Source organism: Dipodomys ordii, unplaced genomic scaffold (genome assembly GCF_000151885.1).
Source record: "Dipodomys ordii isolate 6190 unplaced genomic scaffold, Dord_2.0 Scaffold10, whole genome shotgun sequence".
Classification (NCBI taxonomy): domain Eukaryota; kingdom Metazoa; phylum Chordata; class Mammalia; order Rodentia; family Heteromyidae; genus Dipodomys; species Dipodomys ordii.
In genome coordinates, this window is record NW_012267226.1 from 14,977,926 (window position 1) to 14,993,135 (window position 15,210).

Genomic DNA, 15,210 nt, shown 5'->3' on the forward strand with positions numbered 1-15,210 from the left:
ACAAAAGAAAATGCTTCCCCATGGGGTAATTGTTACCTTTCATAGGAAAACCTGGACTGACCTGGCACTTGGGTATTACACAGCTTCCCAAATCCTGTTCCATGCTCAGAGAAATGTGGTCCACAAGGGAATGTACAAATCCCAAATACTTGGAATGAATTCTATTTCTAATGGTTTCCCTTTGCTTTGACTCTCAAGTCCAGGGATGATTTTCCTCAATTCATTCATTATTCATAGCAAACTGGTATTTGCTGAGCATCTACCTCCTATGGGCTAATTTAGGAATTGTGAGTTTATTAACGCTGCTACTCTCCTGGAGCAAATATCTGGGGGCGGGTGGGGGGGAGGGGAGGAAGGGCAAGGTTGCTATGAGAACATAAAACAGATAAGTAAAGCCTCAGTATGTGAGAAGGCTGGTTAGGTGTTATGAGAACAAGAAAGCAGGGAGGGGTCATTAGTTGCTTTTTTATGCTTTGCAAGCAATTCATGAATGATGTGACATTTGAAAAGGTACCCAAAGAAAGAGGGGGAGTGAGGCCTGTCTGAGTATCAGGTGGAGCTATCCCCAAAATAAAACTGACAGGGCTTGCTGAGGGGTTCATTAGATGGGAGACCATAGGAAAAGAGTTCTCAAGCATGACTGCTAGATTTTTTTTGTGGGGGGAGGGGAAGCTTAGAAGGGGAATGGATGTGTGAGGCCTTGGGTTCAATATCTGACACCAAGACAACAACAACAACAATAACAATACCATCAAAGAAACAAAGTAAGACCCAGAAGATAGAGCTATTAATTGATGTAGAAACAACTATGGTAAAAGGTAATGAAGAAATGAGTCCTTCTGTTCATTTGCATATGTTAATTTGAAGTGCCTGGCTAGGTATCCAGGTGTAGGTGTTGAATGGGTAGTGGGAAAATCAGATGCGGTAGACAGAGCCTGAGCTAGCGATACAAATTTATGCTTTCCCAACATGCAAATCCTTAGGTGTGTTTTATAGCCAGAAACCAGTCTGAGATTCCTCAATAGGACTAAGGAATAAATAGAAAGTTAGGATGGGTCTCCCGGGACATTCCAGTGGTCAGAGCTGGGGATGGGAAGACGGGCCAATGAAAGGAGCAGAAGAACCGGAAGTGCAGTCTGTGAACACAAGGTAAGGAGTGTGATGTTTGTACGTGACATGACCAATGCTCTGCTGATGTGAGACAAAGATGGGAAACTGACCGTGACATTTAGCTGCGGGGGAGTCATCACTGACCTTAACTGGCTGATTTCAGTGAAGAATGACGTGTAAGTCTCAAAGGGATGGCTTAAAGGTGTAATGGGAGGAGAGAAAGGGAAGACAGAGTTAATATACCCCTTGACTTTTTCCATAAAGAAGGACAGAAAATGGAACAATAGTTGGAGGGCTTTGTAATATCAAGAAAGTGTGTGTGTGTGTGTGTGTGTGTGTTTAAAGCCAACTTTACCAGGTATTGGTAGCTGATGACTGCAATCCTAATCACTTAGGAGGCTGAGATCTGAGTTTCCTGGTTCAAAGCCAGCCTGGGCAGAAAAGACCATGAGATCCTTATCTCCAATTAACTACCAAAAATGCCAGAAGTGGAGCTGTGGCTCAAATAGTTGAGCGCCAGCTATAAGCAAAAAAAGCCAAGTGGGAATGTGAGGTACTGAGTTCAAGCCCTACAACCCACACAAAATGAATAAGCAAATGCCAAGTTCATTGATGTTTAATTCACATAGAATAAACGCTCACAGTTTAAGTGTACTCATACAAGTTTTTTGGTTTTTTTTTTTTCTGTCAATTGTGGGGCTGGAACTTACAGCCTATGCACTATCCCTAAGCTTTTTTGCTCAAGGCTAGCACTCTATCACTTTGAGCTATAGTGCCACTTCCAGTTGCCTGGGGTTAATTGGAGATAAGAGTCTCAGGAACTTTCCTGCTTGCGCTGGCTTTGAACCATGATCCTCAGATCTCAGCCTCTGGAGTAGCTAGGATTACAGGTATGAGCCACCGGTGCCTGGCCTCATATATAAGTTTTAACAAATGTATACTCTAGTAACCACCACTCTAGTCTCTACACAGAACATTTCCTTTTCTAGAGTATTCTCTTACTACTTTTCTGTCATTATTTCATCACTCATAATTCCAGATAACCACAAGTTAGATTTTGCTTCTTTTAGCTCTAGACTTAGCATATTGGAATTGTGCAGCATGCATTTTTTTCTACTCTCTAGCTTCTTTTGCTTGGCATAATGGTTTTCATATTCATTCTGGCCATATTTGTTAGTCTTTCATTCCTTTTTTTATTGCTGACTTGTATTCTATAGTTTGGACAAAGTTATTCCTGTATGGACATTAAGAACCATGTACAAAACTGTGAGGATTGCATTTCATTTCCATTGGGTATATAAATGTGTACATTAAGAATATATTCAAATTGATACTATTTATCTTTAAAGTAAGTGTTTTAAGAGAAATGGAATATTGCCTTATCAGTCTTTAATTTTAGCCAGTGTTGTGTAGTATATCATTGTAGTTTTGAATTCCCTGATGAATACTACTATTGATCATCTTTTCAAGTACTCAGTTTTGTGTGTGTGGTGGGGAGGGGTACTGGGCTGTTACTCAGGACCTTGAACTCTTCTTTACCTTTTCTATTCCAGGTTTGTGCTACCACTTGAGCTCTATCTCCACATCCAGCATGTTGCTGGTTGATTGGAGATAAGAGTCACCGAGTTTCCTACCTTGTCTGGCTTTGAATCAGAATTCTCATATCTCAGCCTCCTCAGAAGCTAGGAGTATAGGCATGAGCCACCAGCACCTAGCCCAGAGTTTCTTTGTTGTTTGATGAACTTGACAGCTTTAAGGAGTACTAACCTACAGAAGGTTTCTCAACCGAGGTTCCACTGTGGTGATTCTCATGATTAGTGCTGTACTTGGGGGTGTGTTTTGAGTATGCGCCCTAAAGATTTGTGCATTGGCCACCTGATCTCAGCATGGTGGTGAAGTGAGACAGAGGAATCTCTAAGAGTGGGGACCAAATGGGAGGTTATGAGGTTATTGGGAATGCAATGGAAGGAAAGGGTCAAGGCTGGACTCTCACAGTGAGTTAGCTCCTGAATCAGCCATTGAGGAAGGGTAAGTCTGGGCCCGGAGGCCCTCTGACTTCCTGTCTGACTGGGATCTCTTCCACTACCTGCCTCTGGTATTGTTATATCATCCACCATGAAACCCTCATTAGAGGCCAGGTAGATACCATTACCTGACCTTCAGCTCCCAGCCACCCAAAGTATCCGCTAAATAAACACTTCCTTGTAAGAACCCAGCTTCAGGTACGTTGTTACAGCAATAGAAAGGGAGCTAATGTAGTCAGTCTGGGGTTAGGAGACTTAGAGGAAGATTACAGAGTTGATGTGTCATTCCTCTCACATCATATTCATGGTATACATATCAACAGGATCTCACTATTGGTGCTGGAGTAGGTCCCTTGACTGAGGTAGTATTTCTCAGGACTCTCCTGTAAAGCTATGTCTTTTGTGTCCCCTTCTCACCTGTACTCCTGGGAACAAACCCGTTATGTACAGATGTCCCTGAGAGGTGAGAATTGAGCCTCTTCTCTTGAGGGCAAAGTATCTTTATAAAATGACTTGGAATTCTCCACAGGAGAGATTTGTCTAGTTTCTACTCTATGTTTAATTACTGATTTTGACCAGTATGGATATCTATTTTATGCTTTAGGTTAAAATCCATGGTTTATTTTACTGTTGAAATTGTTCTATTGAAGAGAAAAGAGGAGAGGAGAAAAGGAGAAAAAAAGGAGATGTGAAGAAGAACAAGAGGAGGAGGAGAGGAGAGGAGTGAGGAGAATAGAGGAAAGGGGAGGAGAGGACAGGAAATTGTTGATTTCCCCATTGGTAACTTTCTTGGTTGGCTCCTGTGACACATTTACATCATTGTGTGTGTGTGTGTGTGTGTGTGTGTGTTAGAACTTGCTCAATTTCAGGTACTACAAGTTATTTATCTTTTTGTATTCCCTCCCTACTCCTCAGGGCAGGCATTTCTTCAAGGATCCCTGGTTCTTTTTAAATTAGAGAACGATACTGGAGATCATGTAGGTATTTTACTTATTTTATGATGGACTCTCATTACCGGTGTCAGGAATAAGAAAATATTGCTATAGTTTCTGCAAACAAAGGATAATGGAATATTATAGGCAGGTGTGAACCAGTTACCTTTAATAACATGGATACAAACATACAAGTCCCCAAACATACAAGTTTCAATTGAAGAAGCAATTGAAAGTATGAATACATATATATTGATGTATATAAATTGTTATAAAAAAACCCTTTCCACAAAGAAAACTCCAGGCCCATATGATTTCATTGGTTAATTAAACATTAAAGAAGAAATAACATGAATATGACACCAGCCTGTTCAAGAAACGGAGGAGTGAACACTGCGTAAGGCAGTTTATGATGTCATAAGTCTAACATCATACCTGACAAAAATGTAAAATATCTTTTCTCTCTATAAATACATACATATAAAATATAAATATGTAACTAGAACATGTAATGTATACATTATATAAATATATTTGAGAAATTCTTTTTCAAATATTGGCAAGTAAAATCCAGGAATAGAAAAAGAGGATAGTATATCATGATCAAATGGATATTATTACAAGGATGTGAGGTTCACCCACATCCAAAGACATACATCAATATATCAATGCATCTTTTCTCTGGAGCCACAATTTCATCTGTGGTTGCTCAATGCCTGGAAAGAATTACTTTTCTTTGGGTCCAGATGTGTAGTGATGGCAAAGGGGCAAACTAGGCCAACGCCCTTTTCTCTATAACTGCCCGAAATGAAAACTCTGGTATTGGCTCCTTGAAAATGGACCATTTTACATGTTTGTACATTGATGGAAATGACTCAGTAGACAGTGAAAGATGGAAGGGGATTGAAATGTTGATTTTGTGAACAACCTAGACTTCCCCATCTCCTCCACACCCCCCCCCCCCCCGCTTTTCATACCTTGTTTGGGCAATTGGCCATTTGTAACTTTAGGCTCTTGGGAAATAGAGGTTTTTCCTGTTCACGCTCCAGCTACTGCCCTCTACCTTCTGGGACTTGGTTTCTTGTTCCAGATTATGGAATGCTTGTGAGAGTCAGCCTCCTTTGGCTATAAGGGCACACCTTGGCCATCTCACCAAACCACATGAAAGGAAGAAAATCTTTAGAGCTGACAGCAATGATCTTCTGATTTAAGATCAGTGACCATAGATAGCCTAAGCCGTAAGCTCATCACTCCTTTCCTTTTCTGATTTACTTTCTGAACTTTGAACCTGGTAGGGCCATAGCACCATCTAGGTATGATCTATCATTTTTTTTCTCAGATGTTTTCCACATCTGGAACTTCCTCCTTTTATCTTCATGCGACACTGAGATTGAGGACCTTACTCTTTGACTTCTTAGGCAATATAATCTGGCTCTTTGCCAACCACAATCTTCTTGGAGCTGGAGAATTTTGCTAGTACTGATTGCTTAGATATCTACTTAGTTCCTTTCCTAGCTCACTTCATAGTTACAGGCAGGGTAATAGATCATACCCCCCAGGCTATTGCTGGTCATTATATCCTGAAATCAAAATGATTCTGGATATCACAGTTCCAGATTATGCTTTCATGGTACACATTTTTTATGTTAAGGCTAAGCTGTATTTGATATTGCATCTTGAAGTGTCATCAATTCCAAAGCAACTGTCTTTGCATTCCAACTAGGGGACGGAAAGCACAGCATTTGCCAAGTGATTCCCTCTTACCTCATCTCATCTGTACCAGAGCGGCTTGCTGCCTCTATTGTAGAACACATGGAAATCTGGCATGATTTTCTTTTAAAATGTTGTGCCTCATCAACCAACCAAGTGTTACATTGGAATATGAATCATGGCAATGATTCTTCAATGTTGCATAAAGAAGAATTTATAAATAATGTGATACACATTTATCATCGATATAGGAACAAGAGCAAAGCTTTCAGAGCAGAGAAATGGCATTGCTCTTTCTTAATAGCCAGTTGAGAAGCAGCAAAAGGGGTAGAAATAGAATTGGCAAAACGAAGGCATTAAAAACATAAGATTAGGGGCTGGGAGTTTAGCCCAGTGGAAGGGTGCTCACCCGGCATGTGCAAGGCCCTGGGTTCGGTCCTCAGCCCTGGAAAAAAAATAAAAACAAAATAAAAACAAAAAATAAAAACACAAGATTAGTGCTAGAGGCTCAAGCCAACCTGAGCAGGAAATTATCTGAGACTCTTACCTCTAATTAAGCACAGCAAAGCTAGATGTGGAACTGTGGCTTTTGTAGTAGAGCATTAACTTATTAGTGAAAAACTAGCTAAGGGACAGCACCCAGGTCCTGAGTTCAAGTCCTAGACAAAAATAATAATAATAGAGAAATACATACTGAGATCATTAGTTATGGTCATGGATTGTGATAAGCAACTTAACATTTTGGGCTTCAGTTTCTTTTCTTTAGATTTGGACTATCTTTTTTTGTTTGTTTTTTTTTTTTTGGGGGGGGGAATCCAGTTGTGGGGCCTGAACTCTGGGCCTGGACGCTATCCCTTCAGCTCTTCAGCTCAAGGCTAGCGCTCTACCACTGGAGCCACAGCGCTACTTCCGGCTTTTTCTGCTTATGTGGTGCTGAGGAATCAAACCCAGGGCCTCATGCATACAAGGCAAGCACTCTACCATTGAGCTACCTTCCCAGCCCTGGAGTATCTTTTTAAAAAATCTAAAATCGTAATCATCTGAATTTATAAAACAAATGAACACAAGGATTTGGGGACAGATTACATTTTTCTTCCTGGGGTGCATACAGATTAGTTATACTGAACTGGCCCGCCATGTTTCAAGGAGTAATTGCAACTTTAAAATATTATTAAAACATTCAACAGGTGATGTATTCCCTTAGCAGTGTACGATGATATGTCATGATAATGACTTTAACTATTGTTAAGAAAAATACAAATTTCTAAGGGAAAGGATAAGGTGGCTCAGTGGTAGAGCACTTGCCTTGCATGCTCGAGGCCCTGGGTTCGATTCCTCAGCACCACATAAGAAAAAAAGCCGGAAGTGGCGCTGTGGCTTAAGTGGTAGAGTGCTCGCCTTGAGCTGAAGAGCTGAGGGACAGCGCCCAGGCCCAGAGTTCAGGCCCCATGACCGGACCCCCCCCAAAAAAAGGTTTCAATCATTTTAAGTGGTAAGAATAATGCTAAAGCATAGTCTTCAGGGTTTTAACTTAGCTTGTTATTTTTTGATGCGCAAACATAACTCCTTCACATAACATACCTTAGTGTTCCATAGCTAGCCACCCATCTGCACAGAAAGCTCTTCTTCCCTTCTCTTTCCCCACCCCCTCTCTTTTTCTCTTTAGCTTCATATTACTCAATTGTGGGGTGTAACCACAGTTTACTGAGCTAATCTTCTAATCAAGGACAACTGAATTGTTTAACCTAACATTTTGCAATTACAGAACATTTTGCAAATGCCTAAGTCTATGCAGGTATCATTTTGTTCTACTTAACTTCTATATGGCTATTTAGAAGATAAATTCCTGGGGGGGGATAGGGATGGGACTCCTGGGTTAGAGGGTAAATTAATTTTTAATTAAGAAAAATATTATCCTATTTCCCTCAATAGACATTGCACCATTTCTCCTACTGACATAAACAAGATTGCCTCAGGCACAATGAGCTGTCAAACGCTGGGCTCATAAGTCACTGGGAAGATACAATGGTATGCGATTTTATTTTGTAGGAGGATAACTTTGAAAAAAAAAAGAGTTGGAAATTTAAAATGCCCATCACATTGAAAGTAAACCACTCTGCAAAATGGGGTTTTCAAGGTAGCTTCTAAATCTAAAGCCTTGCTGTGGATAATCTCATAAATTACAAGTGCGATTGAAAGAGAATAAACTCTTTAACGCTCAGCTTTAAGGAAACCTGATAGTTGCTCTCTGGTAACTCAGTCTTAAAGCAGATAGTGCAATGTTGCATTCCTGAGGACTGGCCTTTGATTTTTTTCTTCTTCTTCTCCCTTTCTTCTTTCCCTCCTCTTTTTTCTTTCCTCCCTTCCTTCCTTCTTTCCTTTTTTTAAATATTTTTGGAGACAGGGTCTTTTCACGTAGCCCAGGCTGGTTTTGAACTCTTGATTCTTCGGCCTTTGCCTCCCAAGTACTAGGATTACAAGTGTGCACCTAATTTAGCTGAATTCCTAAATCTGGTCCTCATTTTAATAACACCAAACATAACTGCATATTAATGAACAAAGAATATACCTAATGTCATGAACAGATATCCTAGAATAAAATGTCAGAAACAAGAAGACAACTGAACAAGAGGACATACTTTTTAATACTGGGTTAAAGTCCCCCCAAAACACACACACACACACACACACACACACACACAGAAGTATTTCTTTAAATTCAAAGAAATGGAAAGAAAAATAGGAAGTGTAGATTCTACTCTATTGTTCCTTAACTCTGAAAGTGAATGAATCTATTTTGTACAGTGCTACACAAAATATGCATATGTGGTTTCATTTGTGCTTGTATGTTACCAAAACTATTGTGCCCAAAGCCATCTAATATCATTGTTTTTAAGCAACACCTGAAACCTCATTTAACTTAAGTCTACACAGTGCTGAAGTTTATTCATTGGGGAAGTGGTGAGGATGTTATTATCTATCATATAGAGTTGTTGGGTTTCTTTTCAGTGTTAAAGATTAAAAATCAAACCATCAGAAGCATCTGAAAGTGTGCTTGGCACAGAGCAAGCTTCCGATAAATGTTGGAAATTTTTTATGACTCTAGACTCTTCAGATTTGGCACTGGTAAAACACATGGGAGGCACATTACGCCTTATCTCTTCACATTGAGGGAAGGTTGGAAACCTTTCATTAATGTTCATAGCCAAAAGCACCTCAGAAAGACGGTGGAAAATGAATCGCTAATGGTTTGTGTTGATGCTGAGCTTGCTTGATATTTAAACTCAAATGTAGAAGGAGAAAAGAGTGGCCCTTTGCCACGCTGACTCCAGTAGAGTCTGCTTAGCATGGGAAACCATCTATCAGACCATGATAGGGGCTTCAGAGACCTATCGCTGAGTTTTGGGACTTCACCGAAGTCTACCTCAGAGAATGGGGCTTTACAGAAACCTATCTCCAAGTTTTGGGACTTCACCGAAGTCTACCTCGGAGAATAGGGCTTCTAAGAGGCCTACTCCTGGAAAAAGGCTGGCAAACCCCTGGGAAAGATGTGTTTCTGCCTTTCTTTCCCTCATAAGAGTGCCTATTAATCTTTTACTGTTTCTACTGCTCTTTGTACTTACTCATTGTCAACATTTCCTTATTCAAAGCTCTTTCTTAAGAGTGTTGACTACTCCAATATCTGATGAGTGTCCTATAAATATGACTAACTCACCAGAGTTAAGTGCTACCCTGAAACCCCTCTTATGGAGTTTAGTAGACAAGTTATAAGTAAATCTAAAAGTATTGGGGGTTTCACAAAGTCACTTCAGCAGAAGGAATTGTTTGTAAGGGACTTATTAGAAGCTGTAGGCTCAGTTAGAACAGAAAGAATGTATGGCAATTGCTGAGGCAATTATTTAGGAGAAAGAATTTCCTGCTATTTACTAAGAGAATTGCTAGACCTAGAGAATTGCTAGATCCAGGTCTCCATGAGGTTTACTATTAAAGAAAAAACAAGAAAAATCTTATGGGAAAGTTAAGGCCTCTATAAAGATAGGTAATGGTTAATTGGTGACGAACATCAAAACCTGAACCCATTGTATTCCTTAGAGATAAGCCGAAGACAAATGCCAGCTGCTGACCACCCAAGAATGAAGCCCTGCAGCAAGATTGTGTAACCTTTTGCCCTCTCTCATGGTGACTTCTGTTATAAAAGTTTGCTATTCTCTGCATTAAATCGCATTCAGCATCCACTCCTCTTGTGTGTGAGTTGTCTGTCTGCCATCTCCCCCCCTATTCCAGGTTCCTCCCCTAGGTATCCTCCGTTGTCCCGACAGAACCCGGTCCGCGGCAGCCCTTCATATCCATCTAGCTTTGGGTCTTGGAGCACATGCATCCAGGACTTTACCTGGCAAAAGGCCTTTTGCAGATGTAGTGAAAGGTGGAACCTAGAAATGGGGAAATGCCCTGGGCATTTGGGGTCCAAATGAGTCACAGGAGTCTTTAGAAGCAGAAAAGCTTTTCTGTGTGGTGGGAGGACAATGAAAAGGGCAAGAGAGATGCCCGGAGAGGACTCACCAGCTGTGGCCAGCTTTCAGACAAAGAACTGAGCCACTAGGTATAAATGATCTCTGGAGTCTGTAGAAGACTAGGAAACATATTCTATCCCAGAGCTTCTGAAAAGGAGAGAGAGACCCTGCAGACACCTTGACTTGAGCCTTGAGTTTGTGGCAGATTTCCACTCTAAGGACTGTAGCATAATAAATCACTGACTCCTATCAGACTTCTGACCTAAGAAGGGGAAAATAATGTGTTATTATAGCAGCAGCAACAGAACAGCCAAGGTAGTGATCTTTCACAAAGACAAACTTAAACCTAATGATTGAATATTTTGTAATAAAAATTAGAACATGTCAAGGATTGATATGGATAGATATATACATATATGTGTATATATATCACTATATATACTATATTCTATTGGAAAGAAGACAAGCCTGCAGGGAGGGAAGATCAATAAGACTAATAGGGAAATTTATTTAAATAAGTAAGTTGCATCTTTAATTTGAATGTAAGAAACTGAGCAATCCTTTTCCTTCTGTCTTGCATTTGAAACCAACAGCAGCTAGATTTGAATGGTGAACTCACAAACAGTATGATTCCTAAGGAAGTCACAACCACAGCGAGCCTTGGTTTCCTCATCTGTAAAACAAGAGGACAAAGATTGTTTTGTGCACTACTGTACCTCCAGCCCAAGCTTCCAGTGTTGTTAATAATCAAATGAGCCAGAAATGGTGAAAGTCTAATATAGTTCCTGACACAGCCCACTACTGAATGTCTTCTGTGCAGAGTCCTGGTTTTGACCAGCAGATTCCGGGGAAACAGATGAAGAAATGCCCATGCAGTGATATATCTCAGAATATTGTTTATTAAATAATATTCAAATTACCACCATGGGGCAAGAAAGGAGTTTAACTGTAAAACACAGTGTTTCACAATTAAACTCAAAATTTCTTTCAACCTCTGATACTATCGGTTCAAATTAGCACAATGAAAACTTTAAGGAGTTTACAGGAAAACAGGCAAAAGGACACATTCCGAGGGGAATGACAAAAAGTCAAGAAGTTCTTTCGCACATTTTGGTAAGGGATCCAGGAATTTCCACTAAGATAAGTACATGCAAGGGTGATATCATTTTTTTTTCTCAGTCGTGGGGCCTGAACTCTGGGCCTGGGCGCTGTCCCTCAGCTCTTCAGCTCAAAGTTAGTGCTCTACCACTTGAGCCACAGCACCACTTCTGGCTTTTTCTGCTTCTGTGGTACTGAGAAATTGAACCCAGGGCCTCATGCATGCAAGGTAAGCACTCTACCACTGAGCCATCTTCCCAACTCCAGGTGATGTCTTTTGACAGGAATTAATACAAAAGGTCAAACATTCATAACCCTGTGTGTTTTAGACACCAGAGTAAAAACAATCATTCAGACAGTGGTTTTCTTCCATTGTACGGTCAGATCTTCTGCAGCCAGTCACAATCCCCACAGGACTCTGGGGTTTCCAATAGCAGGGTACTATGCCAAGTACTGAGGAGAGGATAACAAAAATAGCATCCCTACTCTTTGTGAACTCCAGTGGAGAGATACAAATTATGTGTGATAGAACAAAGTTCCATGAAGCTTAGGCTAGGTCCTTAATAAACATTGGAACTTTATGGCCGATCTCTGTATACTACAAGGCACTTCCTATAAACATCATTCCATGTGAAACTATGGACACAGCACAGTTTATGAGAATACATGCAGGGTGTAGGCCTTTAGCTGACAATGAGATGATCTGTTGGGATGAGTAGGTATGGCTTCATGGGAAAGGTGGCATTTGGAGAAAGGGGAGATGGTTTGAATGTCTGCCTTGCCCCTAAGATCCAAGTTGAATTTTAATTCTCAATCTAGCGGTATTAAGGGGTGGGGTCTTCAATACCACCCAAAAAATGAAGAAGGAGAAGAAAGAAGAAGAGGAGGAGGAGGAAGAGGAGGAGGAAGAAGAAAAAAGGAAGAAGAGGAAGAAGAAGAAGAGGAGGAAGGGGAAATGATAATGTTTGAGGATATAGATATGTTTAAGTTGATTTAAGCACTTACCTAGTCTGCATCATTTTGTGATAGCAACAAGAACTTCAAAATATGGATTTAATAGAAGAGAAAGATGGGGCAGTGGGCATTTTATGAACAAAATACACAAGAGCACACACTCAATGATGCCTTCACTAATCCCTCTGGAATTCTGTAATCTTTAGTTAACAGTTGCTTACCTTTAAAACTCTGGACAACATGTTTCCATCCTCTATCTCCATGATCACGCTGAATAATTCTGATGCTTACTAAGGAATATTGGAATGTGTAAGCTTCTTTATCTGAGATCTCTGGGGTTACTCAGGCAAATATACAGTCATTTTGTGTATATAGAGCTTTGTCCTCAAAACAGAATGCTGTTTTTCACCCAAGTCAAAGCTGGATCTGGATTTTCTAGAGGAGGGCTGGGCAGAGAAGGAATGTGTGTCTGTGTTCCTTTCATTCTCATTAAACCATCTGACCTTGAAGATTTGATCGCGTGAAAAACCATAACCAAAACCAAAACACCAAAAGCAACTATTCCTTTACAGCTTCCTTTTCAAGATTGTCCGAATTTTGTGGTATCCTTTCCAACTCGAATGATTGTTCTTTACTCAAGCCATCTCCACCAATAAATGTAATATGATCCATACATTGTCTGGACTTCGCCCAATCTATACTGTCTTCCTATGAATTTTGTGTATCTGAGTGTGTGCGCATGTGCAGGCATTATGGTCTGAACTCAGGGCCTGGGCACTGTCCCTTAACTTTTTTTAAGGCTGGCACTCTACCACTTGAGCCACAGCTCCACTTCTGGCCTTTTGGTACTTCATTGGAGATAAGATTCTCATGGACTTTTCTGCCTTCATTGGCTTTGAACTTCAATTCTTAGATCTCAGCCTCCTATATAGCTAGATTATAAGCATGAGCTACCGGAGCCTGGCTTGGATATTCTTTAAAGCATCTTATATTGTATTTAGAGCATTTATTTACACTTTGTGTCTTTAGCTGTTTTATGGGAAAGGCTCGGGAAGATGTACTGAGCATGGTTTGTGACACTCTGGACATTGTGTGTCCGTTTGTCTAACCCTGGAAGTGGCCCTGACATGCTATATCTTATCCATGAGTTACGGAAACACTGATCCTTGGAGAGAAAAATTTATCCAAGGTCTTGGATTGCTTATGTGGTAGACCTTGGGTTTGAACATTGCCTTTTTTTCTGATCTCAAAGCCTCTCTTTTCATTACATACTAACTACAATGAAGTATATTTTACAATTCATTTTTCTGGTTTTAGAAATTTCATTCGAACAAAAGAAAATTTCCTCCCAATTCTCATTTTGTGTACACAGCATTTGTCTGACCTACCTTCTCTAGCAGCCCTAAATCTATTCATGACTGTAACAATCTATAATGTTATAGTCATAATTGTAAAATAATTATGCATACCTTCTATAGGCATTTGGAAACTTTCCAAAATCTCTTACCGTCATTATTTGATATGCCCAGAATAGCTGTTGCTGTAAACTGTTTTGTTTTTCTAGGGAGTGGGGAGTGAGAGAGAGAGATTTAGTTATTAACCAGAGATTGTTTTTACTGGGTATTTGCCTCCAGATATTCTTTTTGGCTTTATCTTTTGAAATGAATCGTTCCTGTTAGGCACATTTTAAAAGATTAAGACTAAGACGAAGAAACCGAGATACATGTCATAATCATGATGGAGGATCTTTAAAAGCATTCTTCTACAGTTTAGACATTGAGGATATTTAAGTGTTGTTTCAAATAATTTCTTCAAAGTATATATTACCTCATCATTTTACTTTGTGTAGTTTTTATCAGTTGTAGAGAATATTTTAATGGTGATCAAATTTGAAAACTTGAATACAAGATATGCCCACCTTTCCATGTAAATACTACATTTTTTGTTAAGAAATGCTGATGTTGCGGTTTAATCAAGATGTTTCTTATTTATAATAACATTTTCAAAACAAGGCCTATTATGACATTTTAAAGAAGCTACTTTTTCAAATTTGGGTAGTTTTGACTCATATAATCACTAGAAGGTGCATTTATATTCGTAAGGGCTATAATTCGTTATGTGTTTTTGCAGATTTTCCTAGGACATATTGAATTTATGTTTTTTAAAATCATTACATCTCGGGGCTGGGAAGGTGGCTCAGTGATAAAGTGCTTGCCTTGCATGCATGAGGCCCTGGGTTCGATTCCTCAGCACCACATAAGCAAAAAAAAAAAGTGAATAAAAAAATAAAATCATTACATCTAGACAAGGGTAAGTGCTATTTCTTAGCTGGTGCAAACTAGCCATTTTACCAAGTGCTTTATATTTTTATAAAATACAGAAGCACACTGACTAGGTTTAAAATTGAGTAAATAAAAATCACTGAAAAGGTAGATTATTTAAGTCATTTAACTATTCTACGTTTTGAAATATTTGACGCGTCTATGGTTGCTTCACAAAGGTGACATTATTTTGCATTAATAAATGAAATTTTTGTACTTGAAGCCCGAAGGTTAAAGCAAAACCGGCCGTTCGCACGTAGCCCCGCCCCTAAGGAAAGGGAGTGGGCGGGGCCTGGAAGAGAGGGGCGGGGTCTTCCGCGGGAGGGGCGGGGCCGACCTCGGAGCGGGCCGGTTTATAGGTCACGCCGAAGGTCGGCGGCGCGCTGGCAGTCCGCTCGGAGCAACAACACACCCGGCCCGTCCGGCGCCCCTTAGCGTCAGCGCGGCGACCCCCCGTCTCCCCGCCCTCTGGGGGACCGCCGCCCGGTGGTCCGCCTCGCTTCCGGCAGCTCCCACACACCCGGGGCTATGGCCGCCGCTGGGGGCGCCC

The 15,210-nt window shown here is 40.4% G+C and overlaps 1 protein-coding gene across 1 annotated transcript in view; it reads left to right on the plus strand.

Annotated features, from left to right (window-relative positions):
- Nucleotides 1-1,279: 1,279 nt before the first annotated feature.
- Fdx1 (ferredoxin 1) overlaps nucleotides 1,280-15,210 on the plus strand; it is a 26,855-nt gene continuing 12,924 nt past the window's right edge. Inside the window, exon 1 of the mRNA XM_013009482.1 lies at nucleotides 1,280-1,286. Within this exon, the coding sequence (XP_012864936.1) occupies nucleotides 1,280-1,286 (7 nt within the window). The remainder of the gene's footprint in view (nucleotides 1,287-15,210) is intronic.